We start from the raw sequence: 25,897 nt of genomic DNA, 5'->3' as shown, positions 1-25,897 counted from the left end.
TTCTGTAGATCAGTTCACCTTTTGCCTTTAGCCATTTGTAATAAACCATTTGTTATCTCCTTACTTTGTTTCTTGATATCCCAGATGGGAGAGAGATCACTCTTTAAATTTTTTTTTTCAAATTGGATCAGTCACCCTAAGATAGACCATTACAAAGTTGTTCCTCATTGGGTTTCAGTTAAATGGTGTTCCAATATTCTAATACCCATCCCTCCACCAGTGTACTTTTCCCTTCACCAGTATTCCCAGTTTCCCTCCCACCACCCTCAACTCCACCCCTCCCATGCCCCAGCCTGCCTCTATGACAGGCAGTTTTCTTCTTGCTCTCTCTCTCCCTCCCTCCCCCCCTTTCTCTTTCTCTCTCTCTCCCTCTCTCCCTCTCTCCCTCTGTTACCCCCCTCCCCATTCTTGATGGTTTTTTTGAGCTGGAATTAGTGGTCGTGCTGAGGGAAGGTACATTGAGGTCAACACTCAGGAAAGCAGAGAACCGGGGATGAGGGCAGAAGTTGGCCCCGTGGGAAACCAGAGTGAGGATAACTGGTGGGAATGAAGTGAGCAGAGGACTGTGCTGAGACTGGCCGGAAGATGCAGTGTGCCTTTCCCTCCACACGGTGTCTGATCTCTGTGGAGAAGGCATGGTGTACCTCAGCCTGACAGTCATTTTATTTTTATTTATTTATTTATTTATTTATTGGGTCACACCCGGCGATGCACAGGGGTCACTGCTGGCTTTGCACGCAGGAACTACCCCTGACGGGGCTCAGGGGACCATATGGGATGCTGGGAATCGAACCTGGGTCGACCGCGTGCAAGGCAAATGCCCTACCCGCTGTGCTATCGCTCCAGCCCCAGCCCATTTTATTTAATACATTAATTAATAGATCCTGAAGAGCTTTAGAGATTAGCCTGGCGTATGTAGCTTGAACACAGATTGTTGAGAATGTGTGAGAACAAGCTCTCGCACAAGAGAAACTTAAGAATGTTTTAAAAATATTCAATGCCTGAACTCCCCCCCTCCCCCAACTCAATATTTATTTTTTTCATTGGACTTGAATGTAAGGATAAAAGCAACAAGTGATGACACACTCAGCTTCTGTGTTCTAAGCCATTGGAAGTGGTGCTGGTAGAAATGCATACCTTCCTTTGCCTTCCTGAGCAGATAAGAGTTGTCACATGTCCAGATTTTTAAGGCGACAGGCTCAGCACCTGGCAGAGGCTCCAGGCCTGGGCTGTGCACAGAGGCAGGAATGTAGATATTCTGGTCAGGGCGGTTGGAGGGCCTCTTCCCTCCACCTTTCCCATACCACTGAGCCCTGTTGTTTCAATCTGACTCCATCCAAGCACGTTCTCCGGCCGAGGGGTGCACATGTCTTTGTGACCAGGAAACATGCGTGGCTGGTTTGGGACTCTTAACTACCACCGTCAGAGAAGAGGCTAAGCTCATGAGAAATGGAAATGATTTTCGATTCCACCCCTGGAGATGGCCCTGCGCCCCAGACAGGTAAAGAAGACTGGCTTAGATGTGGTGGGAACTTGCTTGTGTGTGTGTGTGTGTGTGTGTGTGTGTGTGTGTGTGTGTAGTGTGAGTGTGTGTGTGTGTGTGTGTGTGTGTGTGTGTCTGTCGGTTGTAAAAAGAAAACCCCGGCTTGACCCAGAAAGCCAAGACTTAATGTGGTGATGACCAAGGCTTGGATTTGAACTAACTTCGTCCTTTCAGTAACTTGGGACATAAAAAGACCCCTCCCCCCATTTATTTAAATAATAAGGAAGACTTCTTTACAGGAAAGAAACGGGATGAGAGAAATCACTCACATTAGTTTCGCATTCCGATTTACTCTGTCTTCTAGGAGAGAGCCCGTAGGGTCTGAGGAGAGCCCAGTGGCTGGCCTGGCTTGTCCACTGTAAGTGAGTGACAAAGGCTAATGAGCCTATGTGAAAACTGTCACGCTCTGTGGTGTGCAAGGGTTTGCCCGAATATAGAGGTTATGTAAAACCAGACGGGGTTGGCTATCATCGCTCACTCTCCCCAACCCAGAATGACAAAAGCCTATAAATGGGCTATTGAGCAGTAACCAGAGTGTAAGTCGACATCTCCAACTGCTGAGTAATGGACACACATTGGTGGCACTCCAAATCCATGTAAGTGGTCCCATCTTCCTAGGGGTTTGCTCACTCATTCCCTTGTCATTTATTTTCTATGTACTGCTTGCCAAGTCTCATGATAAACGGCTGGAAAACAAAGACATATAAGGCAAGATCCCTGCCTAGAGGCTTTGGAGCTCAGCGGTTTGGTGTAGTGTTGAAGGATGGTTCAAGACACGCGGGCTTGGCACGGCAGTAGAGAATAGGAGGGAATCTAGACTCCAGGAGCTTTGTTCTTCCGTGGATGCACAGGGAACATTTCCCGGATGAGGGACTCAGGAATGGCAGAGGAGGGGCTGGAAAGGAAAGGTTCTAAGCTGATGGCAGTGTGTGTGAGAAGGCAGAGCACAGTGAATGGATCATTCCTTTGGGAGACGCCCCATTCACCTCTACTAGGTGCCGGCCTTCTCTTGCTCGGCCTTTTCCAGGGCCTTCTTGCAGCCCTGAAGGAACCTTCATAGGCTCTTGCTTCTGCCTGGAACACCAACTTTCAATGCTTGGCCACTGCCTTCTGCTCTTTTTGCGACTGGGCGTCAGATTAACTGCACCTCTTCTGAGATGTCTGAGCTGACTACCCAGCGGAAGTCAGTCTGTTCTGTTATCTCCTACCTCTGGTGCAGTGGCACGCTTTTGCATGCTGTCACAATGCTAATTGCTCCATTTACTTTGTTGTTGTTAGGTTTAGTATCTGATCTCTTTAAGGGTAGGGGGTGAACCAGTCTCCCTCTCTCCCTTCCTTCCTTGACCACTAGGCCAGGGGTTTAGTGTGAAGGCCTGAGGACTCTGTGGTACCCAGCATTACCTGGGCCACCCTGATGGTAATTGGGGAATGTTGGGGTGGGGGTGGGTTCTCCAGAACCACACCTGGTGGTCCTGAGGTGGAGGGGGGTTGCCTCAGTATTATGGTGATGCTTGAGGAATCGTGTGGTTCTAGGGATTGAACTGGGATTAAGCCAACACCTCAACTGTGCCCCAGAGTTTTCTCTCTTTTATTTTATCGAAGTGGTCTTGATTTGTACTATTATGTAGTTGTCCTGCATGCAGCTATTAAAAATGACATCTGTATGTTATGTTATGGTTAACTCCAAAAGTCTGCATCCAATCTAATACTGCACAGTGCGACCCTTTTGACTGATTTGCCAACAATCCTTCTTCTTCCCTTCTGGTAACCACTGTTTTCTTCTTAGATTCGAAGAGTTTCGTTTTGTTTTTTTTTCATCAATTTTTTTCATTATCTTCCTCCTATGGGCTCGAGCGATAACACAGCGGGTAGGGCGTTTGCCTTGCACAAGGCCAACATGGCCTACCAGAGTTCGATTCCTTCGCCCCTCTCGGAGAGCCCGGCAAGCTACCGAGAGTATCTCACCTGCACGGCAAAACCTGGCAAGCTACCCACGTTGTATTCGATATGCCAAACACAGTGACAAGTCTCACATTGTTACTGGGCCCACTCAAACAAATCAGTGAACAACAGGAGGACAGTGATATGGTTCCTCCTATGAGTAAAATCATAGAGCATTTGTCTTTCTCTAACTTATTTTACAAAGCACAGTGCCCATTAAATTCACACATATTCTTGTAAATAACAGGATATCATCTTGTTTTTTTTCCTTCTCAGTAACTGGTAAGAATTTCATGGTACACATCTTAATCTATGAAACAACTTGTTAGGTCATTTCTAACTCTTGGCTTCTGTTGGTGAACATGGGATGCATACGTTATCTCTTTGAATCAGTGATTCCTTAGTCTTTGGATAAATTCCCTGTGGTGGGCTAACTATCTCATGTGGTGGTTTGTGTATTCTCCGTGCGATTAGGAAATCCTGCGCCAACCCATGGGCGGATGAAGGAGGAAACAAGGGCCAGGCTAGTTGTTGATCAGTTGCTGTTTATTCCATTGTTCCCACACTCCTGTTCCAGTCTCTCTAAGGTCCCCATTCCAGTCTCCTCCTGTTCCCCTCACTAGTCTCTTCGTGCTCCAACTCTGTGCTGACTTTTCTCCTTCATCTGCCCATGGCATTGGCGCAGGATTTCATAGTCGCTTGGGGAATACACAAAGTACCACGTGAGATAGTTAACCCACCACAGGGAACTTATCCAAAGACTAACAACTAGGGTCCTAACTTATTAATCTAGTTGTTACTTTTTGGATCATTACAGAATTTGTCCATGACCATGCTCTTAACTTGAGTGTTATGGCGCTTTGGCCTGGCCCATTTCGATGCCAGGGTGGCTCACAACTTGCCCTGGGTCCATCCAGTCCCTTGTCAGGACCCTGATTTTGGGGTGCTTAGGAAGTAAGGGTAACTGAGGCTTAATTTGAAAGAACAGATGCCCAGGAGTGAATATCATTTGGAGTCAATTAACACTCAAGTTACAAAAGCATAGCATTAACTGTCTTCTTGTGTCTATACAAAGAGGACATTGCTCTGAATTAACTATGCAAAGGATATTAAGGATAAGAGAAGAGCGATATTTACAAGTTAACAGAATTCTGATTAGGAGATAAAGGTGATTGATTGGTTGGAGAAGCAGAGCACAAAGAAAGAGGTTAAAAGTAAACACAGAGGAATGGGAGCACTGTGATGGGAGTAACCCAGTAAACCCAAGCTCCCAGTGGCAAGGCAGAAAGGACAAACCAATGTTATCCTACAGTAGTTGTTTATAATTGTTTTTGTTTTGGGGCCACACCTGGTGGTACTTGGGGCTTATTTCTGGCCCTATGCTCAGGGCCTCAGGGGACCATATTGGGGTGCCAGGGACTGAACCCGGGTTTGCCACAGTCAAGGCAAGTGCACTACCTTGCACTACTATACTATTGCTCCTCTACTTCCAATTTTTGAGGACTCTCTATGCCATTTTCCCTAAAACTCTCTTTCCTGGTGGTCTACTATGAGGATCACTAGCAATGTCTAAGGGTTCCCTTCATTACCAGAGTCTCCTACACTTATTATTTCTTTCCTTCTGGATAAAAGTCATTCTTATAGGTTGAGACGATACATTATTGTGTTTAGGATGGGGTTTGGACTACATCTGGTGTTGCTCAGGGCTTATTCCAGACTCTCTGCTCAGAGCAGTGGTTGGGGTTGGGTCCAAAATTACAAAGTATAAAAATAATTGTAACTACATAAATGTAAAAATATAATTATAAATAATAAATAAAGACCTGGCTGGCCTTGTGCTCAGGAATGACTCCTGGTGGAGTTCAGGGCCACTGCTGGATGTGTCCCTGGTGGCCCCCAGCTGCCACTGGGCCTGAATAGCACCAGATCAGTAGGCCATTGAACTGGCTGGCCTGCTGGGCCAAGTGTCTCTGGGATTGAACCTAAGGCCCTCTGAGTAGTATGCTTGGGACCCTCCCTCCGCACTTATCTTTCGACCCTGCCCACCCCCAAACAAACAAAATCCAAAGATACTCTTAATCACACTTCACTTAAGAGCGGGCGCCAGTAACGTCTCCATTTGTCCCTGTTGCTTGCTAGTGTAGCCCAATGGCATCTGTTCGCTCCGGGAACATGAAGGGCCTCAAACCGATCGTTCATGATCTTGACGAAGAAGTCTGACTATCTGGCAGGTGGGCGGCCACGCGGTCTTTTGACATCCCTTGGAATCCAGTCGGTAATAGCTCTAGTCCAGGGGTCGTCTTTAAATCTCATTATGTGACCAGCCCATCTGATTTTCGACACCTTGGCAAATGAGACAGCGTCCCTGATCCTTGATCGTCGATGGATGTCAGAACTCCGGATTCTTTCTCTCATTTGAGTGAAACGTGATATTCCAAGCATAGCTCTTTCTATTCTTCTTTGGGAGACCTGAATAGCGTTCTCATCTTGTTTGCGTAGGGCCCAGGTCTCTGAGGCATATGTTAATGCAAGAAGAACAGTGGAATCAAAGAGATGTGCCCGGAGCCGGAGATTCTTCGTCCTCTTAGCTATTTCTTCGACGTTCTTGAAGGCGTTCCAAGCCGCTCTCTTCCTCCTGCGCAGCTCAGGTGCCAGGTCATTTGTCATGTTGACCTCTCGACCTAGGTACACATAGCTGTTGCATTCGGAGATGGTCTCTTAATAGATTTGTTATTTCATGAAGTGAGGAAATTTTTAACTAGAAACTTAGGATCTCAGCTAAGAATTTTGTCCAAGATATTTGTAGCATTACCTTGAGGTAAAAGAAAGTAGAAGTAAGTTATGGTGACTTTGTTTTGGCCACATGCAGTGGTGCTCCTGTCTTACTTTTGCCTGGCTTTGTGCTCAGGGATCACTCCTGGAGGAGTTCAGCGGACCATATGTGTTGCCTGAATGGGACCCAGGTTGGCCGCATGCAAGACACACTCCTTCCCCACTGTACTCTCTCTGGCCCTGTCTTTGACTCTTAAAGGAATTACACAAAAAGATGATAGGAATTATTTATAGGATTGTGAAAAATCCTACTTGAAATTCTTAAGGAAAAAGATGTCATAGTATAAACTAAATGATAAACTGGAGAGAAATGGATAAATTGAAAGAAAATGGAATTAAGAGTATTGTAGTGTAGTATTCTTGATAATGACTTTTTGAAAATTATTACATTTTGCTTGCACGATTCAGGTCTCTGACATCTACTGATAGGTATTTTTAGTTTTGCTTTGTTTTATTTGGTCTTCCCAGACCTGGCCATTTTTCATGATTTCAGGCTAACTGGAAGGCTGAATGCCACAGGCCAGGCCTTCAGTGAAGCCTTCAGGATTCAGTATTGGTCCAGCTCTGCAGTGTTTGGGATTCCAGGGGCCACGCTGGTGATGCTCAGGGCTGTTCACAGCCTCATTCGATGATGCTTGGGGGACCACCTAGTGCTGAGGATCAAACCAAGATCTGGCCCACCTCAGCACTATCGCCTTGGCCCCTCTGGAGATGCGTTTGATGATTTATACTTATCTGTGATCTTAAGTGTTACTTGTGTAATTAATATAATTATTTAAGCCTTTATCTCATATAAAGGAGTGATGTTCTCACACTGATATTATTCTTTTTGTTTAATACAGTACTTCTGTAACAGACACTCTCTATGGGCTCAACTTTAGTGATATTTTCCTCCACTCCTGTCACTTTTTATAGCTTCAAAAATAGTATCATTTCTCCTCCATCCTTTCCACATTCATATTTCCTTCTACTTGACATTTTCCCATAACATATCATCAGCGCATTATTTTGATCATGTCAGAAAGATCATCCAGCGAAATTTATTTTGAACATTCTATAGTAATGGTGGGTAGAAAATGTTCTGTGGGTAGAAAATGGCATATTGAAAGAAAACCTAAAATGGATTTCCTTGGAAAGAAATCTAAAGGTGGATGACTTCAGTAATTGTGATTGCTTTCCCCTTTGCCTTCTCCAAATGGAATTCTCACGTTTTTTTCTTCATTTCAGGGGGATTCAGCTAGGGTATGGGCTTCTGGTAGCTCCTACTTGTTCATTAGTATTAACTCTTGTTCTTGGCTTCTGTTCAAACTCTTTGTTCTCTTCTTGGAATAAAGGAGAAAAATACACTTATGTTACTATGAAGCGGAGATTTTGGTTACCTTTGAAAGGACATATTTTTACTTACCTAATTTTTGTTTAATTCATTCATTTAGTCTTATAGTCATTCATTTAGTATATATATCGTACTGTGTGTCAGGCACTGTGTTGTTGATAATGAAAATGTGTTCTTATGACTGGCATGTAAATTACTGTCATGTAAACTGTTTTGAGGTGAGGACTTTGTGAGAGGAGTCAAACTCGCAGAGAATGATTTGTGTTTAACTTGAAAAAAAAATTTCCCCCCACAAAATTGCTTCTGGTGGGAAAATGACGAGGATTTGTATTTCTGACATCATTGCCAATGTCAGGTCTCTGTACTTGGGCACTTGTGCTGTGGAGGCGAGAGGCGTTTTGAGAGTCTTAGCTCACCGGATGCTGCACCTGTTGCTGGCTATTTTTTGCAGAGGAAATCCAGAACCTAGAGTTACTTGCTTTCATTTCTGCTTCCTCCCCGTTCCATCCGTTGTGGGCGGGGATCTGGTTAGTAAATCCTGTCAAAGGGTCTTCATCTTTCAGGGCTGTGCCTTCCTTCAGGGTTTTCACGCACGCATGAATCAAAAGCAGTGAATTTGCTTACCCTTCTGTTGCTGAAAGACACACTGAAGTGGCCCAAAGTTTCTGGAAGATTGTGTTTTTGCCAGAGTTTGAGACGAAGGTGGAAGAGGGACCGACTTTCAACAGCTGCTATAGCGACCTGGTACCTGAAGGCATATTGCTGTTGAGGAACATACATTTCCTCTTGATTTCATATGCGTTCTGGCAATGAAGCAAGCATTGTATCTTATTTTCAGCAAAAAACCCCCCAAAAAACCAAAAAAACAAAACAACAACAACAAAAAAAACTTGGAAGCCTTGGGCTTCATATTCAAGAATTGCTGTCAAAAATTAGGCAAATATTATGATGACCATGTAAGTATAAATATTTAAAAAAATAAAGCTTGTATGCGGTTTTAAAAGGAGAGACTATTGGGAGGGTGGCTGGGAGCATCTAGAGCATAAATTTGGTCTGTGGTATAAGATATGTTACACGATTTTCCAGATGAGAGTTGAGCTACCGACACCGCTTACTTAACTCGTAAGCATTTTGCGGGCACTGGCGAAAGTAGATGGGAAAGAATTTTGAAGTTCATAGATACCTCATGTTGGTCAGTTTTCATCACCCAAATTACATACCAATGTTCCAGTAGGAAGTGGATAGTTCCAGCACTCCACTGGATGGTCAGCCTCCAGGAAGTTATTTCCACCACCAAGCTTGTTATATATTGGTATTATTTGCATTTTTAAAGAGAGATTTATTCATGGGCCTTTATCTGGAGAAATGGAATTTGGAGCCTCATGTGAAAGTGGTACCTATAGCGGGTAGGGTGTTTGCCTTGCACGCGGCCGACCAGGGTTTGATTCCTCCGCCCCTCTCAGAGAGCCTGGCAAGCTACTGAGAGTATCCCACACGCACGGCAGAGCCTGGCAAGCTCCCCATGGTGTATTCGATATGCCAAAAACAGTAACAACAAGTCTCACACTGGAGATGTTACTGGTGCCCGCTTGAGCAAATTGATGAACAACGGGAGGATCGTGCTACAGTGCTACTTGGTCACAACTTGCAAGCTTACCATTGGGGACCACCTCGTAACTGAGGGCCTGACTTTTTTTTTGCCTTTTTTATGGGACACTATTTTATCTTCTGTACCTTCTGGTACCGTTTCCAAGTCCCACCCTCTCATCTGCCTCTCTGTTCTTTGTGACTTCTTAGAATACTTTCATGATGGGCCATTTGTGCATTTCTTGTCCTCTGTCCTGTTTACTTCTACATTGGTCCCCCTCCTTATTTTTTATTTTATTTTATTTTTTTTTTGCCAAACTCAGTGGTACTCAGGGCTTTCTCTGGCTGAGCACACAGGAATTACTCCTGGTGAGGCTCAGGGGATCATACGGGATGTTGGGGACCAAACTCAGTCAGCCACGTGCAAGGCTAATGGCCTACTCACTCTCCTATCTCCCCAGCTCCAACATCTGTCACCCTTTTATAGGCTCTGGCCTATGTCAGTGCTCCAGCCTGGCTCTCCAGACAGTGCTCGCCAGTGCCACAACACTTATCCAGCATTTAGCATCACATCCCTTTGCCTGGGCTGGGAACCAGAAGTCTTTACTTTCTGGTGTAGAGTCGGTGCTCGGTAAGCAAATCAGGGAGCTGAATGGTTGCTAGGCCCAAGCATGGCTCATGGGCGCTTGGATAGCAATCATATTTACTCTCTCTGCTCCTTAACAGGTTCTCACTGGCATCTCTTTCTATCATCACAAACCCCCCCGGGGCTGATTTATAATGTCCCCAGTCAGTACCTCGATATCAATGCTGCCTGTTTACTTCTCGGCTCCCTCATGTTGCTTCTCCCCACTTAAGCCCTGAGTTGTTAACGAGAATTTGACGAGGTCTCATTCCCAAATTGAGAGATATCACACACGGGAGCTTGGGTGTTGTGTGCCGGTGATTAGACAGGCCTCCTTCTGTGTGGTATCAGCTGCAGGCTAAATATACAGATGACTCACACAGGCGGATGGCCCCGTCTTCTGAGTAGCCAGCATCCTTGGATTTGCCTCAGGGCCCTTGTGCTTCAGAGGAAAGAATCCAAATGGAAACAGTCACTGCAGGTGACCACAGGAGAAAGTGTTAGAAGTGACTGCATCTGAATGCATAGGCTGGAGTGCCCTGTGAGATGTGAGGATCTCCATGCATCTCTGTCATACTGCCCTTGAAGCTGGAGGGATCTGGAACCATCTAGCATGAAGATTTCCTTCCAGTGCTGACAGATAAATCTGTAGCACTGTAGCACTGTCATCCCCTTGTTCATCGATTTGCTCGAGCGGGCACCAGTCATGTCTCCATTGTGAGACTTGTTGTTACTGTTTTTGGGCATATCGAATACACCACGGGGAGCTTGCCAGGCTCTGCCCTGCAGGCGGGATACTCTTGGTAGCTTGCTAGGCTCTCCAAGAGGGATGGCGGAATAGAACCTGGGTTGGCCGCATGCAAAGCAAATGCCCTACGCGCTGTGCAGATAAATCTACCCAGAGAAAACTCACTGCCATTCATCTCAGCAGGTTGCCAATTTCTCTATATCGACTGTATTTTTCTTTACAAATGAGTCCTTTCCGAGACCTGAAAGGACCCCACTCACAGGGCCATAGCTATCTAGTGCCCCATGGTGTCCCTTTCTGCAGCGTCAGGGCTGCTGCTTTTGATCCTGCTTCTCTTGGGCTTCAGTACCCGGGCCTCGGGGCTTTGCCGTTGTGTTTGCTCTGTACGTGCTTTGTGCTGTGCGCATGCCCGAGGGCCTGCGGGCCTCGTCACTCCTGTTCTGCTGTGCACTTCTGCTTGATGTCACCCACATCATCTCTCTCTTTCCAGAAAATGTTCATTTATTGAGTCCTGGGCTCTGTGTTGTGTGGGATGTCAGTCCTAATAAAAAATGAGGAAGGGCAAATGTTTCTTTTTCACTTGGTTTAGAAAAAAAGGACGTGTAGAAGAGTCGGAAATGTCACGCCTCATGTCTTTTAAGTAACATTCGAAAAAAATCCTTCTTTTGGCTCAGGGATGCTGACAAGTAGTCAAGCAGGTCTGGGGCTGAGAATTCCATCTGCTCCACGTACTCATCCCTCTCCCAGTTATGCCGTTGTTGGGATCCCTGGTGTCACAAATATGCTGTCTCAAATCCACTGCAGCCAAGGGTGTGGGCAATGCAACAAAATTGAGTAAGCATAGGAACTGAAAATGCTACCCTGGGGAGTCTTTTTTTTTTTTTTGGTTGTTTTCAATTTTTTTTAGTTTATAAAGTAGTTTTCTATCTTTGATTACATTTAATATTCAGACACCAATCCCACCACCATGAGACCTTCCCACCACCATATTTCAGGTGTTTCTATTCAGAAACCCAAAACCCTGCCCCAAAGCAGAACTGAAATAATACAATATTTCCCTCTAAGGTTGGTTGCCTCTTACTTTGAATCCCATCAGATGTGGTGCGGTACTCTTAGACTATGGGTAGCTTGTGTCCTATGACGCGTCACTCAGAAAGTTCACTCGTAGGTGAGGCTCAGCCTGAGCAGGTAGAGAGTGGCCTTGAGCAGAGTGGTGGTTGGGTTCTAGAGGTTTTCGGCTTCTGGGGCTGAGTCCCTTGGGGGGTGGACTGAGTCTCAACTGCCCACCTTGGGAGTCTTATAGCCAGAGTGCATGTGCCCCGTTGAGCGCCTGAACCATGGCCAAGGGTGAGATGTGAGGTAACTCTCACAAAGATCACAAAGGGAAGAGGCAACACACTTTTCTATTATTTATTTACATATTTGGTTTTTGAGACTTAGTCCTGGCTCTGAGCTCAGGGATCACTTCCGGAAGTGCCCTAGGGGACCGTGTGGGCTGATGTGGTTGAAACCGGTTTGGCCGCGTGTAAGGCAAACTCCATCTCTCCCCCATAACACTCCCATCTCTCGGTGCCTCCTGGAGTAACTGTTCTTGTGCGGAAGCCTGGCTGTGACCGTCATCCTTGCAGACGAGAGTGCGATGTTTACATCTGGTGTGACTGACTTCAGACTTGCCTTCTGTACCCAGCTCTCCCACACTTTGGCAGGCCGGATCCTGGCATCTCCATGGTGGCAGCATCACCTGGCAGCCTTGCCCTGTTCCTGCATGGAGAGCTGGCAGCTCCCTTGGCAACGGGCTCTCAGCCTGCACTTGCTTGTGTATACTACTGCTGGGTCACGCGCACACCTGTGCACACACATACTCTTCTGTGGGAGCACAATGCGGGAGGGGCTACAATTCCCTGCTCAGAATCCTTGTCATTTTCCTTTGTGTTGGGAGAGAACCAACTCACTCCACCCGCTCTTTAAGGGATTTGATGGGTTTATTCTTTGCCTTTTATTATTTTTATTTTATTTTATTTTTTAATTTTTTTTGCTTTTTGGGCCATACCCAGCAATGCACAGGGCTTACTCCTGGCTCTGCGCTCAGGAATAACCCCTGGTGGTGCTCAGGGGACCATATGGGATGCTGGGAATTGAACCCGGGTCAGCCGCGTGCAAGGCAAATGTGAAACCGGCTGTGCTATTGCTCCAGCCAGCCCCTATTCTTTGCCTTTTAATTTCGCCACTTTTCTGCACCATTTCTGATTGAGATACTTTTAAGAAAGGTTATGATTCTATCCTGAAATACAACTTCTAGGAATTTCTAAAATTTTATTTATCATCACAGGTAGGTGTCCAAGAACCTTTGCCCATTGGAAAGTAAAAACTTTATGATAGTTAAAATCTGACTTCTTTCTTCTCTCTTGAGCCCCTCTTTTCCAGAAAGTCATCATCTGAGTTTAGCCTCTGTGTTTTGGTAAGTCAATTTTAAAGTCTTTGATGATCAGGATTTTTGTTCAACTCTCCCTAATGTAAGTTTGTGGATGGTAATGCCATTTGAATCCATTTGTTCCCATAATAGGATGGAAACAAAGAAATGGTTTCAGTCTTTATTTATATCTTTGTGATTTGGACAAACAGTCTCATGAGAAGTCACTCAGGCCATTAAGTGCTGTCCTCAATGTTACTTTTTTGGGTTTACTTGTTTCCTGAAATGTTTTCTTGACTTTTGCTTTTGGTAATTGTCTTAACCATGTCAACAGTAGTGTAGTATTTTTAGATATGCGTTGTTCAGGTCACGTGAAGAATTTTCTCATGTAAACATGGGATTTTATTTGTGATATTCAGTGTGATTCAAGAAGTAAGGTGGAATTTCCCAGGTGGAAAAAAGTAGAGTAAACTCTCAACATACTCTTTGATGGCAAAAGTTGTATTCTAAATCAGGCCTTCTTAAACTTTTCCCACTCACAATCTCTGAGAAATGTATCATGGGGTAAATGATGCCAGAATCATCTCCGATTCATTCTATTTTATGTTGCCTCAAGTCCTGGTCTTTGTACATTCAGAAACATTTTACAGTTGCAAATTTTTCATGATGTGCACATTCAATTATGCTACCCCATTTTATTCAGTTTGTGTAGTTAGGCTGTAAACAGCAGCTGAGGTGAAAATATTACAGGGATTCAGTTAGATTGTATGAATCTTGAGAATAAACTCTATTCTCGTGGTTCCTTTGTTCTATTTGGGTCTAATGCTAGGTGATGGTCTCTGTACCTCAGACAGGTGGCTTTGATGGGCAAAGGCTTTGTGAAGCTCACGAAAACTAGACTCCATATTTGCCATAGGAAGCCTTTAGGAAATTTTAAACTAGGATTTGCAGGTATTTTAGAGAATGTAAACAGGGGTTCTGTTGGAGGGAACCTAGAGGCAATCGGAGAAACAATGTGGTCAGTTTTTCCCAAAGACTCCACGTGACCAAAGTGAGCTGGATAAGGAGAGGCTCGGGATTTCAGGCACATGTTCATGGCTCCCCACTTGTCATAAAATATGCCAGAAAGAACATGGAAAACTATGAGATATGTTCTTTGTAATTCAATTGATGTGAGCATCATCCGAATACATTTGTGGTAAAAATCTAACCTGAACTGTTGGGATGTTAAAATATTTCTCTTTCACGTAGACATTCATTAAGTACACATATTTGTTAAAGAAATTAATATGCTTGTGTAGGGAAAAATTGTTTTAGTTCTTGCTATGTTTTTTTTTAAAGTTAAATATGTGACCAGTGATTGATTTATGTGCTGTATAACTTTTCTGAAATGGGAGAAGTTCTGATTTGGCAACCCAACTGACCCAAGGGATTTGGAAAAGGATTATGAAAGTCTGTTTTAAGTGCGGTTATAGGACAAGATTGGTAAGATGGACAGGTTAGATACGGATTTCTAGCTTGGAAGCTTGAGTAGTTAATGCTGTGTGAGGTGGCTAGGGCGGACACACCAGACAGGTTTCATAGATAGTGCACGACTTCACTGAAAAGGATGTTTCTTAGATTTTTTTTTTGGGTCACACCCAGCGATGCTCAGGGATTACTCCTGGCTCTGCACTCAGGAATTACTCCTGGCAGTGCTTGGGGGACCATATGGGATGCCGGAGATCGAACCCAGGTCGGCTGCGTGCAAGGCAAACACCCTACCCGCTGAGCTATCACTCCAGCCCTGTTTCTTAGATTTTTGAAATACTTCATGCATATATAATCTTGGGTAGAAATACGAAACAAAAACTAGAAACAACTAGATTAATTTGAATGGGCTTTGTAGAGTACTGCACAGTATTACATCGGTGACAGGGCTCTGTTTTCTATCATTGCATGATACTTATGTAAGATCGTAACCTTTGGAGGAGTCTGGGTTAAATTACTATGAGAACTCTGTGTACTATTTTTACAACATTTTTGGGGCGGGCAAATCTAAAATTATTTTGAATTAAAAAAAAAAGAGAAATATTTTTTCCATACCAGAAAATGACATCATCCACGCTGCCTTTGGTAGAGAATATTTGATAGCAAGTATGTGATTTTCTTGGAGAAGTCTAAAATTGCAAGTCAAGTAAAATTTCAAAGTCAGGTCTTTAACCCCCTTCCCAGTCTGTTTGTCTGCCTTTCTTTCTTTCTTTCTTTCTTTCTTTCTTTCTTTCTTTCTTTCTTTCCTTCTGTCTGTCTTTCTTTCTTTCTTTCTTTCTTTCTTTCTTTCTTTCTTTCTTTCTTTCTTAAGCTAATCTTGTTTTTCTCATAAGATTATTTTAACATTTATTTTCTTTTCATGAGAGAAAAAAAAGATTTGTTTCTAACTTACGGGCATACATCAGAGTTACAAAATGAAGCCAGTACTTTGGTAGAGTTCTGGAGAGGTGAACTGAAAGTCCAATGTCCATGTGAGGAGTCTTGATTTATTATTTATTTATTTTGGCTTTTTGGGACACACCTGGCGATGCACAAGGGTTACTCCTGGCTTTGCACTCAGGAATTACTCCTGGCGGTGCTCAGAGGACCATATGGGATGCTGGGAGCCGAACCCGGGTCAGCCGCGTGCAAGGAAAATGCCCTACCTGCTGTACTATTGCATCAGCCCCAAGAGTGTTGATTTTTCTCTAATTTTTTTGTCTTCCTGGTTTTAGTTAGGGCTGACAGTTGCACAAGTTGTTCAAAACCAGGAGGGTCAGTATATCCCAGAAAGAATGAAGAAAATGTGTGCCTTCAGTGGGGGAGATTGTCTGCTGTTGGACCTAGACCCTGTCTTCTAAATCGAGAGAAGATGCAGTTCCAGTGCCTTTGCTTCCCTCTCATTTGCGTGCCACCTCCTGTAATTTCAGTGGATTTGTTCTGTAAATCTTTCTCCAGCCCAATCCTTGCTTTCCTTTTGACAAGAGACCTAGGCTGGCAGCCAGTCGCAGTAGAGCTCTAATGGAGTGAGTGGTATGTACAAAATTTGATTACTGCTGTCAACACCAGATTGAATAAGAAAGTGCAGAGCCTAGACTGAGACGTGCGGTATAAATGGTCTATTGATTTCAAGTGAACCCGAAATGAGGCCACTGTGTAATTTAGAAGGGGGCTGTGGAGAGAGAGTGGGATTTGACGGGATAGCGCAGTTTTGAGGAATCCGCTCCTAGTCGCTCTTTTTAGAAGGACCTTCAGATAACTTTTGATAAACTGGTAGTTGTTCCTCGTTTTCTTCACTGTCAAATATTTATAGAAACTCCAAAGAAGTCTTTGCACTTGTGTGTTTGTTCAAGGGTTTCTCTTTCCTGCCTCAAATCTAATTTAGAATTTGTACTGGTTGATACAGACCGTATTTGCTCCTGAGCTATGCTGACATTTCCACTTAGCTGAATATGAATGTGTTAGAAATTTCTCACAATGGAAAGTTCTGTTTGACATAGGAAAGTTCAGCGGTCAGTTTGATAATCAGCTGCCTGCCAAAAAAATAACTAAAACAATGGATTACATAGTATGGCCTTGGGACTTGGAAATTTTATTATAAGATGGCTGAATCAAATTATTACTACATTGCAGGGCCTGAGGCCTTTTGTTAGAAAAGAAACACTTGAAAACAAGTTTATTGCCTGTTTGTTTTTTTTTTGTCAAGTTTTATGTAGGTTTTATTTTGTTTAGTGTTTCTTGAGGGATTGAAAAATTAAAACTCTAAAATGTTTTGGGGAAGAAAATAGCAACATTGTATGTGTATTTCATTGAAGACCATAAGGTCTGAAAAAATAATGATGTCTCTGAATTGGATTAAATAATCCTTTTGAAATATAAAAACTGGTCACTGTCACTGGCCTCCCGTTGTTCATTGATTTGCTCGAGCAGGCCCAGTAACGTCTCCATCGTGAGACTTTGTTGTTAATGTGTTTGGCATATCGAATACACCACGGGTAGCTTGTCAGGCTCTGCCGTGCGGGCGAGATACTCTCAGTAGCTTGCCGGGCTCTCCGAGAGGGGCGGAGGACTCGAATTCAGGTCGGCCATGTTGGCTGCATGCAAGGCAAACGCCCTACTGCTGTGCTATTGCCCTAGCCCATAAAAACTGGTGATCCTTTGAATTAGATTAGATTTTCGAACTAGATAAACCCTTAGAATTATATTAGGTAATCCCTTTGTATTGGAACAGTAATCCCTCCAATATCACATCTTTTGGGGGCAGGCAAAATCATTACTAGTATCTAGCTCCAGACATGCTGTCTCCCTTGACTCATTTCAGATTTGAGATTCTCAATTGAGAATTGAGAATTGAGATTCTTAATCTTAAAATCACATTTGGTCTAGTTACTATAAGGAATTAAGTAATTATAAAAGGTGTTTTTTATTGAACCTGTTTCTATTTAAGAGGAAGACACATAGAGACAGGTGGAAAGAACTGACCTGTAAATGATTGAAACGTCATATTGACATCCAAGATTTTATCTTCTTGCTAGTTTTCTTAGTAACTCTTTGATAAAGGGAGAAGGACCAGTTATTCTTACAGATATATCAGCCACCAATATGTGATCATTAGAGACCTGTAAAACATACTGAATTCTTTATACCTGTTGTAGAATAGATACTGTTACAGCCTGAAAGAGTCTATTTCTTTATTATCATAATCATGTAATTATATATCATGTAATATAATCTGTTTCCATGATATTCGGTCTTAGTGGTGGTTTTGAATTTTGATATTAATCATACTTATAAAATTGAGGAACATTGTTGGGGAAATGTTTTTGAAGCTGAGGATGTAGCTTAGTAATAGAGCATTTGGCTTGCATGTGTGACATCCTGAGTTTGGTCCAGTGCCCCCACACATACACCAAGAAATAAATTCCTGACTACCGATACACCAAATATCACCAAGTACTGATGATACACCAAGTATCACCAAATACTGGTGACACACCAAGTATCACCAAGTACTGATATTGATACTAATTACTGACTTCACATACACCAAGAAATAAATTACTGGCTACTGAATTTTGCATCGACAAGCATTAGGAAAATGCGAATTATACCACAGTGACATATCTTTTCATATCTACTAGGAGAGGTTCAACCTAATAAAAAATATAACAATCTCTAAGTGAGTTTTGGTGAGAATGTGGATAAATTGGAGTTCTCATTTTCTACTAGAAGGAATGTGGTGAAGCGACTTTGGAAAAAAGTTTTACCAAGTTCTTCCAAAGTTGAACCGGAGAATTAACCATATAACCTAGCAATTCTAATGTGGGTATAGATGCTCAGAGATATGAAAATATGTTAACATGAAAATGTGTACACCAGTGCTCATAAGTGCTCATGTTATCCAGAGGTAGAAGTTTTCCAAATGTCCGTTCAAATTGATAGATGAATACCTGTAAGTAAAAAGTGTGTTGTCAGGGTAAAAGAGATAGAACAGCAGGTAGCGCTTTAGCCTTGCTTGAGGACAAACCAAATTATTTTTTAAACATTTTTTTTATTGAATCACTGTGAGATACATTTACAGAGCTTTCATGTTTGAGTTTTAGTCTTACAATGATCGAACACCCCTCCCTCCACCAGTGTACATTCTCCACCATCAATGTCCCCAGTATACCTCCCCCGTCCATACCAACCTTCCCCCTGCCTCTATGAGAGACAATTTTCCCCCATACTCTCTCTCTACTTTTGGGCATTATAGTTTGCAATGTAGGTACTGAGAGGCTATCACGTTTGGTCCCTTATCTACATTCAGCACACATCTCCCATCCCGAATGATCCCTCCAACCATCATTAACTTAATGATCCCGTCTCTATTATAGCTGCCTTCTCCCCCAGTTTATGAGGCAGGCTTCCAACTAAGGAGCAATATTCCTGGCCTTGTGTCTACTGTCCTTTGGTGTCACTCTCATATTATGTTATTTTATATTCCACAAATGAGTGCAGTCATTCTATGTCTGTCCCTGTCTTTCTGACTCATTTCACTTAGCATGATATTCTCCATGACCATCCACTTATAAACAAATTTTATGACTTTATCTTTCATAACAGCTACATGGTATTCCATTGTGTACATGTACCAAAGTTTCTTTAGCCAGTCGTCTGTTCTTGGGCACTTGGGTTGTTTCCAGATTCTGGCTATTGTGAACATGCTGCAGTGACCAATATGAATTGAATCCCTGGCACCACCTTGAGCCTGCCAGGAGTAATCCCTAAGTGCATAGCCAGGAGTAAATCCTGAGCATATCCATGTGTGGCCCCAACACCACCAATCCCATCCCATTCCCTCCAAAGAAAATATAGTACCATATTATTTAGCTCAAAAAAGGAATAGACATTCAAAAAATATCGAAACTTCTAATAACATGGATGAACCTTCATCATTTTATGCTAAGTGAAAGAACTTAGTCACCAACAACCACACAATTTATATTTTACTTGTGTCAGAAACTAGAGGATTTAAATCTATAGAGACAAGTGTTTTCTGGTTGCCTTGACCCGGAGTTTGGGGAACGAAAATGACTTCCTTTGGTGGGGATGGAAATATTCGAAAACTTGTTGTGAAGATGGAGGCCCAGTTCTCTGAATGTATTGAGCGTCATTGAATCATGCATCTACTTTAAATAGATTTGTTTGCGTACTAAGGGAATTATAGCTCAACCAAACTTTTCAAATAGAGGGGCTATAATGATAGTATGCTGGGTGGGCCACTAGCCTTGCCCATGGTTGACTTGGGTTCAGTCCCTCCCCCACCCCCCAAGCACTGCCTGGAGTGATTCCTGAGTGCAGAGCCAGGAGTGATCTCTGAGTGGTAGCGGAAGATGTGGTTTAAGTGGCAGAGTGCTTTCCTTGTAGGCATACAGCCCCAGATTTAGTACCTGGCACTGCATGGCCTCAGTATGCCCAACTCTGCAAGTAAACAGCAAGGTCGACTCAGTGGCAGAATCTGTGTAGCTGCCCTCTTCACTTCACTCCCGACAATCTGGGAAGAGAAATGAAATTACTGCTCCCATTCCACTGACCTGGAGATAGAAACTTGAATAGCATGTTCAGTCTTTTGCCTTCTCATTTAGGAAAAAGGCTAAGAAAGGAGGAAAATGGAGCAAATATTGGCAGTTTTTTTTCTAACCCTATAGGGCTGGAGCGATAGCACAGCGGTAGGGCGTTTGCCTTACACGCAGCCAACATGGCCGACCTGAGTTCGATTCCTCCGCCCCTCTCGGAGAGCCCGGCAAGCTACCGAGAGTATCTCGCCCGCACGGCAGAGCCTGGCAAGCTCCCCGTGACGTATTCGATATGCCAGACACAGTAACAACAAAGTCTCCAATGGAGACGTTACTGGGCCCGCTCGAGCAAATCGATGATCAACGGGAAGGCCTTTACCTTTACCTATTTACCTATAGGGAAGATGAGGGATTTTCATTTATTCCCCTATGTATCTTGATTAAGAGTATATTGTGTATGGAAGTTTTTAAGAAATAAATTTATGATTACTATTGTCATCATGAAATCACAAAGTTATTCATGATTAGGTTCCAGGCATACAATGGTACCATCCCTTCACCAGTGTCCACTTGTATCTTCCAACACCCCCCACCACCCCATTTGCCTCCCTCCCACACGTCTGCTTCTATGGAAATTCTTTTTTTCCATATATAAGTTTTTATACTATGGCTTACAGTACTGTTACTGATAGGGTTTCGTGCATAACATCAGAAAAGAAGTTTTTTCAGATACATCGAATATTTCTGTTTCAAAAACAGGCAGAAAAGAATAGGAAACGCAAAGCAGGGTAGGTAATTAATATGGGTACTGAGGTGTGAATAGCATACGCATCAGTGGTAGTAGCAAGAGAACAGGGCGAATGGGACTTGGGAGGTAGTACGACAGGTAGGGTGCTTTTCTTGCAGGTGGTTGACCCAGGTTCCATAACTAGCACCCCCTAGGGTCCCCTGATTGCCTCCAAGAGTGATCCCTGAGTGTAGAACTAGGAATAAGCCTTGAGTACAGCACAATGTCCTCTCCATCCTCACTCCCCCGCCAAAATAAATAAAAGAACAGGGAAAATACAGAAAAAGGAGTAGACTGGAAATAGGAGTTAGAACCATTACTTTTAATTTTGTGTAGCTCTTTTTTCCCTCAATCACAGCGATTTATAAGGAATTCAGAAGAAATCTTTTTGAATTTTAACTCCCCAGGGTATGTATAGACATAACAGAGAAATAACCAGTCCGATGTGTTCTTTTGAAACCTCTCTTACGTGACCAACCCCTTCAGGCCAGCTGTATAGCAAATGCCTCTCTCATACACCTAGTGGGCCTGGATGTGGGTGGAAGTGACCTTTGCCAGCTGACGCTGTGAAAACAGGAAGCACAGTGTAATCTCTTTGTAGGAGATCAGAGACAAGTGAAGGCCCTTGGTTGTAACAATGAAAAACAAAACAAAAAGGACCCAAGGAGTTTTCACTAACTGCAAAGTGTAACTTCCGGTCTGCTTTTCAGAAGAGATTGGGTTAGATTTAGTCAGCTCGTCTCATGGGAAAAAGAACAGGCGCTCCAAACAGGACATCCCAGTGTGCAGTTCGGAGGTGGCTTTTGTTGTCTGCTTCCTCTGCATCTTGTCGCTGTCGCCTTAGCCAGCTTAGGTGATGAGTGGCCGGGGAGCCACCCCACTGCGTTGGACAAAGTGCCGGTTTGATCCACGCGGGCAAGTAGCTCTCCGGTCTGGCAAGCAGTTACCTGGTAAGTGTATCAGCCCACGGGACTCCTGGCCGTGAGGTTCTGAAGAGGGTGTCAGCTGAGACAGGGGTGTCTCTCTCTATCTCTCTCTCTGTCTCTATCTTTGTCTGTCTCTCTGTCTCTCTGTCTCTCTCTGTGTGTGTGGTCTCTGTCTCTGTAACTATTTGTGTATGTGTGAGTGTGTGTCTTGTCTGTCTCTGTTTCTCTGTGTATCTTTGTCTCTGTCTCTTGGTTGCTGTCGCTCTGTGTGTGTATGTGTGTGTGTGTGTGTGTGTGTGTGTGTGTGTGTGTCTGTCTGTCTCTGTCTCTCCCTGTATTTGTCTCTGTCTCTGTTGCGGTCGCTGTGTGTGTGTTTGTCTGCCTCTCTTTCTCTCTCTGTATCTTTGTCTCTGTCTCTCTGACTTTCTGTTGCTGTCGCTGTGTGTGTGTGTGTGTGTGTCTGTCTGTCCCTGTCTCTGTCTCTGTCTCTGTCTTTCTCTGTGTCTTTGTTTCAGTCTCTCTTTGTCTCTCTGTCTCTGTTACTGTTTTTCTGTCTCTCTGAGGCTGAACTTGGTGCACCCTGTCCGCTGCCGCCGCCTTCCTTGGGTGAGACTTGGCTGGAGTGAGCGAGAGAGGAAGCTTTGCTCACTTTGCTGTGGGGCCTCAGGTCTTCACTTTCTCTTGCTGTGTTTCAGAATAGCTGGGTTTCAGAGTAGCAAGCGTTTCTTCCGTGCTGTGAAATGGGGAGAGCGCGTCCTATATGGGATCGAATCACTTCTTGTTGGTAAAAGGTGAAAGCACATAGATCATGGGACTGGAGTGATAGTGCAGTAGGTAGGGTGTTTGTCTTGCATGAAGCCAACCCGGGTTTGATCCCCGGCATCCCATATGGTCGTCTGAGAGCCTCCAGGAGTAATGCTTGTGCACAGAGCCAAGAGCCTGAGCCCTGTTGGGTGTGTCCCTCCCCAAACAATAAAACCAAAAGCACATAGGTCTGTAGCTGACCGAACAGCAAGTAGGATATTTGTGTTGTCTGGGGGACTGAGGTGAGCAGGGGGATGAAGTACTATCTTGGCTGGGTGGAATATAGATGCCAAACAGGACAAAGAATGTCAACCTGCTCTTGTTGTTCCTGGAGCAAAGTTCCAAGGAGATCTTGTGTTTCTGTTCGTTCTGACGTTTGCATCTTGGGTGGTATGCACGTTTATTGATGATGACTGGCCAGGCAAGCCTTCTGCGAAAAAGAAAACAAACCCAGGCCATGGGTTTCAGCTCATCTTACACAGCACGCAGGGATCTCGGTGCCGTGGAGAAACTCAGCGGCTGCTTAGAACTTTTCTGAAACCCTTTTGATTTTCTTTGGAATGACTTTGTTTCAGTGACTGTGTTCGTAGCTTCATGGGAAGGTCTGTGTGTGCAGGCTTGGTCCCCTGGAAACACACTTAAAGCCCACGGTTGGAGCAGACCATGCTTTCTTGGTCATTTTGGGTTTTCTGGTTTCATAGACCCGAGCACTGGAATTCTCTGGGGATGAATTTTCTCTCTTAAAGAATCTTTTGTTTAGCACCAATGAAAACCCCTTTCAGGAGTTTGCGTGGGTCCCCGTGGTAGCGGCAGTGCTGGCAGTCCCTGCGCTGCAGGGGTCTCTATCACACAGCCTTCTGTTTTCTTTCCCGGTCACCCTGCCTGTCTGCACCCTCCTTTCTTGTCATACATGGTCTTCAGGTGGAAATCAGAAGATAATTCAGAAGAAAAATAGGAAGTTTCATATAGTCACCAGAGTTGGCTGGGAAGCGTGTTCCGCAGAAAAGGATTTCTGGGGGGGCAGAAGATCGCTGAATGGACTGGGTGGATGCAGTGCATGCAGGAAGCCAGGGTTGGAACCCCGAGCACTGTGGTGAGTTCCCCCCTCCCGAGCACCTAATTGGAAGTAGCTTTTGAGCACTGTAGATCTGGCTCCCAAATTAAAAAAAAAAAGTAATTAAAAGCAGTTCTGGTCCATTTGGATAGCATTCTTTCCTGTCCTCTGAGCTGTCTCAAGACTTTAGGGAAATAGAAAGCATTTTTAAACCCAACAGACATTTTGGGGCATGTTATTTTAATAAAAATAGAAAGCCACTGTGTACATGATTTCAAATTCCACAAGATCCTCGACTCTCTTCTCATTGCTTGTTATTGAATGGAAACTTTCCTCATATCCGCTGGCTGGTGTCTTTCGTGACCATGCTAGAAATAAAGATACAGGGGAGAAAAAAAACGTTTTTATGGATGGGCTATTCCTAGCAACAGTTGACCTGTTTCTGTCTTTCAAAGGAGTCCTGATAATAGATTAAACTTTAGGGATGAATCCTTTATTTACAGACCTCAAGGAAGGTGGAAAGAAGGAAATCTTAAGTGGTTTGCATTAAACTTTTGAGAAGTTCCTATTTCAGAGGACTGGGCAGAAGGGAACGGCAATAAGAAATCCAGTAACGAAATGGAGTTAGATAGTACATACCTATAGGCTCGAAATCGGTCTTCCAGGCTTCAGTTTTGGAATTGCTGGTCTGTGCTCTGTGTTCTCACTAGAGTGTGGCACTCTGTTTTAGTGGCTTTTCTTCTCAGCTATTTTTTGAGATAAAACAGGAAAAATGGAGTCTCATGATGCTATCTGGATGTGGAGGTCTTGGATAGAAAATTTTTGTTTGTTTATTTTTGGACTTTCCCAGCAGTGATCAGAGGTCTGGGCCCCACCAGCAAATCTCACTCCGCCAGGCTGATGGTTGAGCACTAGGACCTGAGCGTGTGACGCTGCTTGCTTGGTGTGTAGTGCTGGGGACTTCCAGGGTCATGCCTTTTGTTTGCTGGAAAGGCTCCAGGGCTGCATACCCTGGGGTACTCAGGTCAGTGCATGGTGTCGGGAATTGAACTTGAACTTAGACATGGCCCCTCGCCATTGTACCTTGTGATAATAGACTTTCTAAATCTTAAAATATTTATCTGGTGCTGGAGAGATATAGGGCAGCAGATAGGGTGCTTGCTTTGCATATGGCCATCCTGGGTTCGAGTCCCGGAATCCCATATGGCCCCCTAATCCCTTCCAGGAGTAATTCCTGAGTGCTGGGCCAGGAGAAAGCCCTGAATAGTGCTGGATATGGCCTTCAAAACAAAAACAAACAACTAAACTATTCTTAACATAGTGCTAAATATTTTCTTTCCTTTTTCAAATCTTGGATGTCTGAGTATACTAATGAACGAATGTTAAAAGTAATGCATTTGGGGCTGGAGAGATAATCCTTGCATGCAGCTGATCCAGGTTTAATCCCCTTTGTAGTGCCAGAAGTAATTCCTGAGTGCAGTCAGGAGTAACCCCTGAGCACTGCTGGGTGTGACCCCAAAAAGCCAAACAAAAAAGTAATGTATTTGAGGGACACCAAAGTTTGAGCGCACAAAAGCTCGAGAACATGAAATAAAAGAATATTTTGGAGGAATCATAGGAGTCGGAGGTATCCGGTGATGCACAGATGATTTATGTCTAGAAAGGGCCTCACTCAGGAAGCCACGTCCGGAAGGCCTTGCTTTTCTTGTCATTCTTCCTGCTTTGTCAGTTGGCAGGACTTGATGTTTAAGAGATTTCCTTTTTTTCTGAAGCCAGAGTTTAAATACCCTCCACCCTGACTTCACAGTAGAATTTCTACACTCCTGGGGTGCCACACCCCAAGACCTGATTTAAAGGGACCGAGGTTTTGGTAGCTTATAAAAAAAAATAACTCTCTTAAGTGCTTGTCATGTCTATTTGACATGAGAAAGACAGAGGAATGTCCCTGTCCGTGGGTCTGAACTCTTCCTGAGCAGGACAAAAAGGAAGCTCTGTCACCTTTGCACCCAGCACTCACTGTGCCTGGCATGCAGGATGACTCAGTATCTGCTTGTGGAATGAATGAATCCATTCCTGTGGGCAACAGGAAGGCTGGGCAAGGGTTGGCTCTCGTAGTTTCCGGCCCGTACTGACACATTAGACTGGAGCATTCTGAAGACCAGCTGTCATCTGGCAGGACGATCACAGGGACAATCTCAGGTACCCTGAGAGGCCCTCTCACGAGAGACTTGGCTCCTGTT

The 25,897-nt window shown here is 44.0% G+C and overlaps 1 protein-coding gene across 2 annotated transcripts in view; it reads left to right on the top strand.

Annotated features, from left to right (window-relative positions):
• UTRN (utrophin) overlaps nucleotides 1-25,897 on the top strand; it is a 610,322-nt gene that overhangs the window by 45,949 nt on the left and 538,476 nt on the right. The window contains exon 1 of one of the 2 annotated variants that reach the window (XM_056126429.1): nucleotides 21,715-21,823. The exons of the other annotated variant lie outside the window; for it this stretch is intronic. Coding sequence (XP_055982404.1) covers nucleotides 21,730-21,823 — 94 coding nt within the window. The 5' untranslated portion in view covers nucleotides 21,715-21,729. Of the gene's footprint in view, nucleotides 1-21,714; nucleotides 21,824-25,897 lie in introns of those variants that run through there. 2 annotated transcript variants of the gene reach the window in all.

Source organism: Sorex fumeus, unplaced genomic scaffold (assembly GCF_029834395.1).
Source record: "Sorex fumeus unplaced genomic scaffold, SorFum_2.1 ptg000061l, whole genome shotgun sequence".
In the NCBI taxonomy this organism is placed as follows: Eukaryota; Metazoa; Chordata; class Mammalia; order Eulipotyphla; family Soricidae; genus Sorex; species Sorex fumeus.
This window is presented reverse-complemented; position numbering and strand designations above follow the sequence as displayed.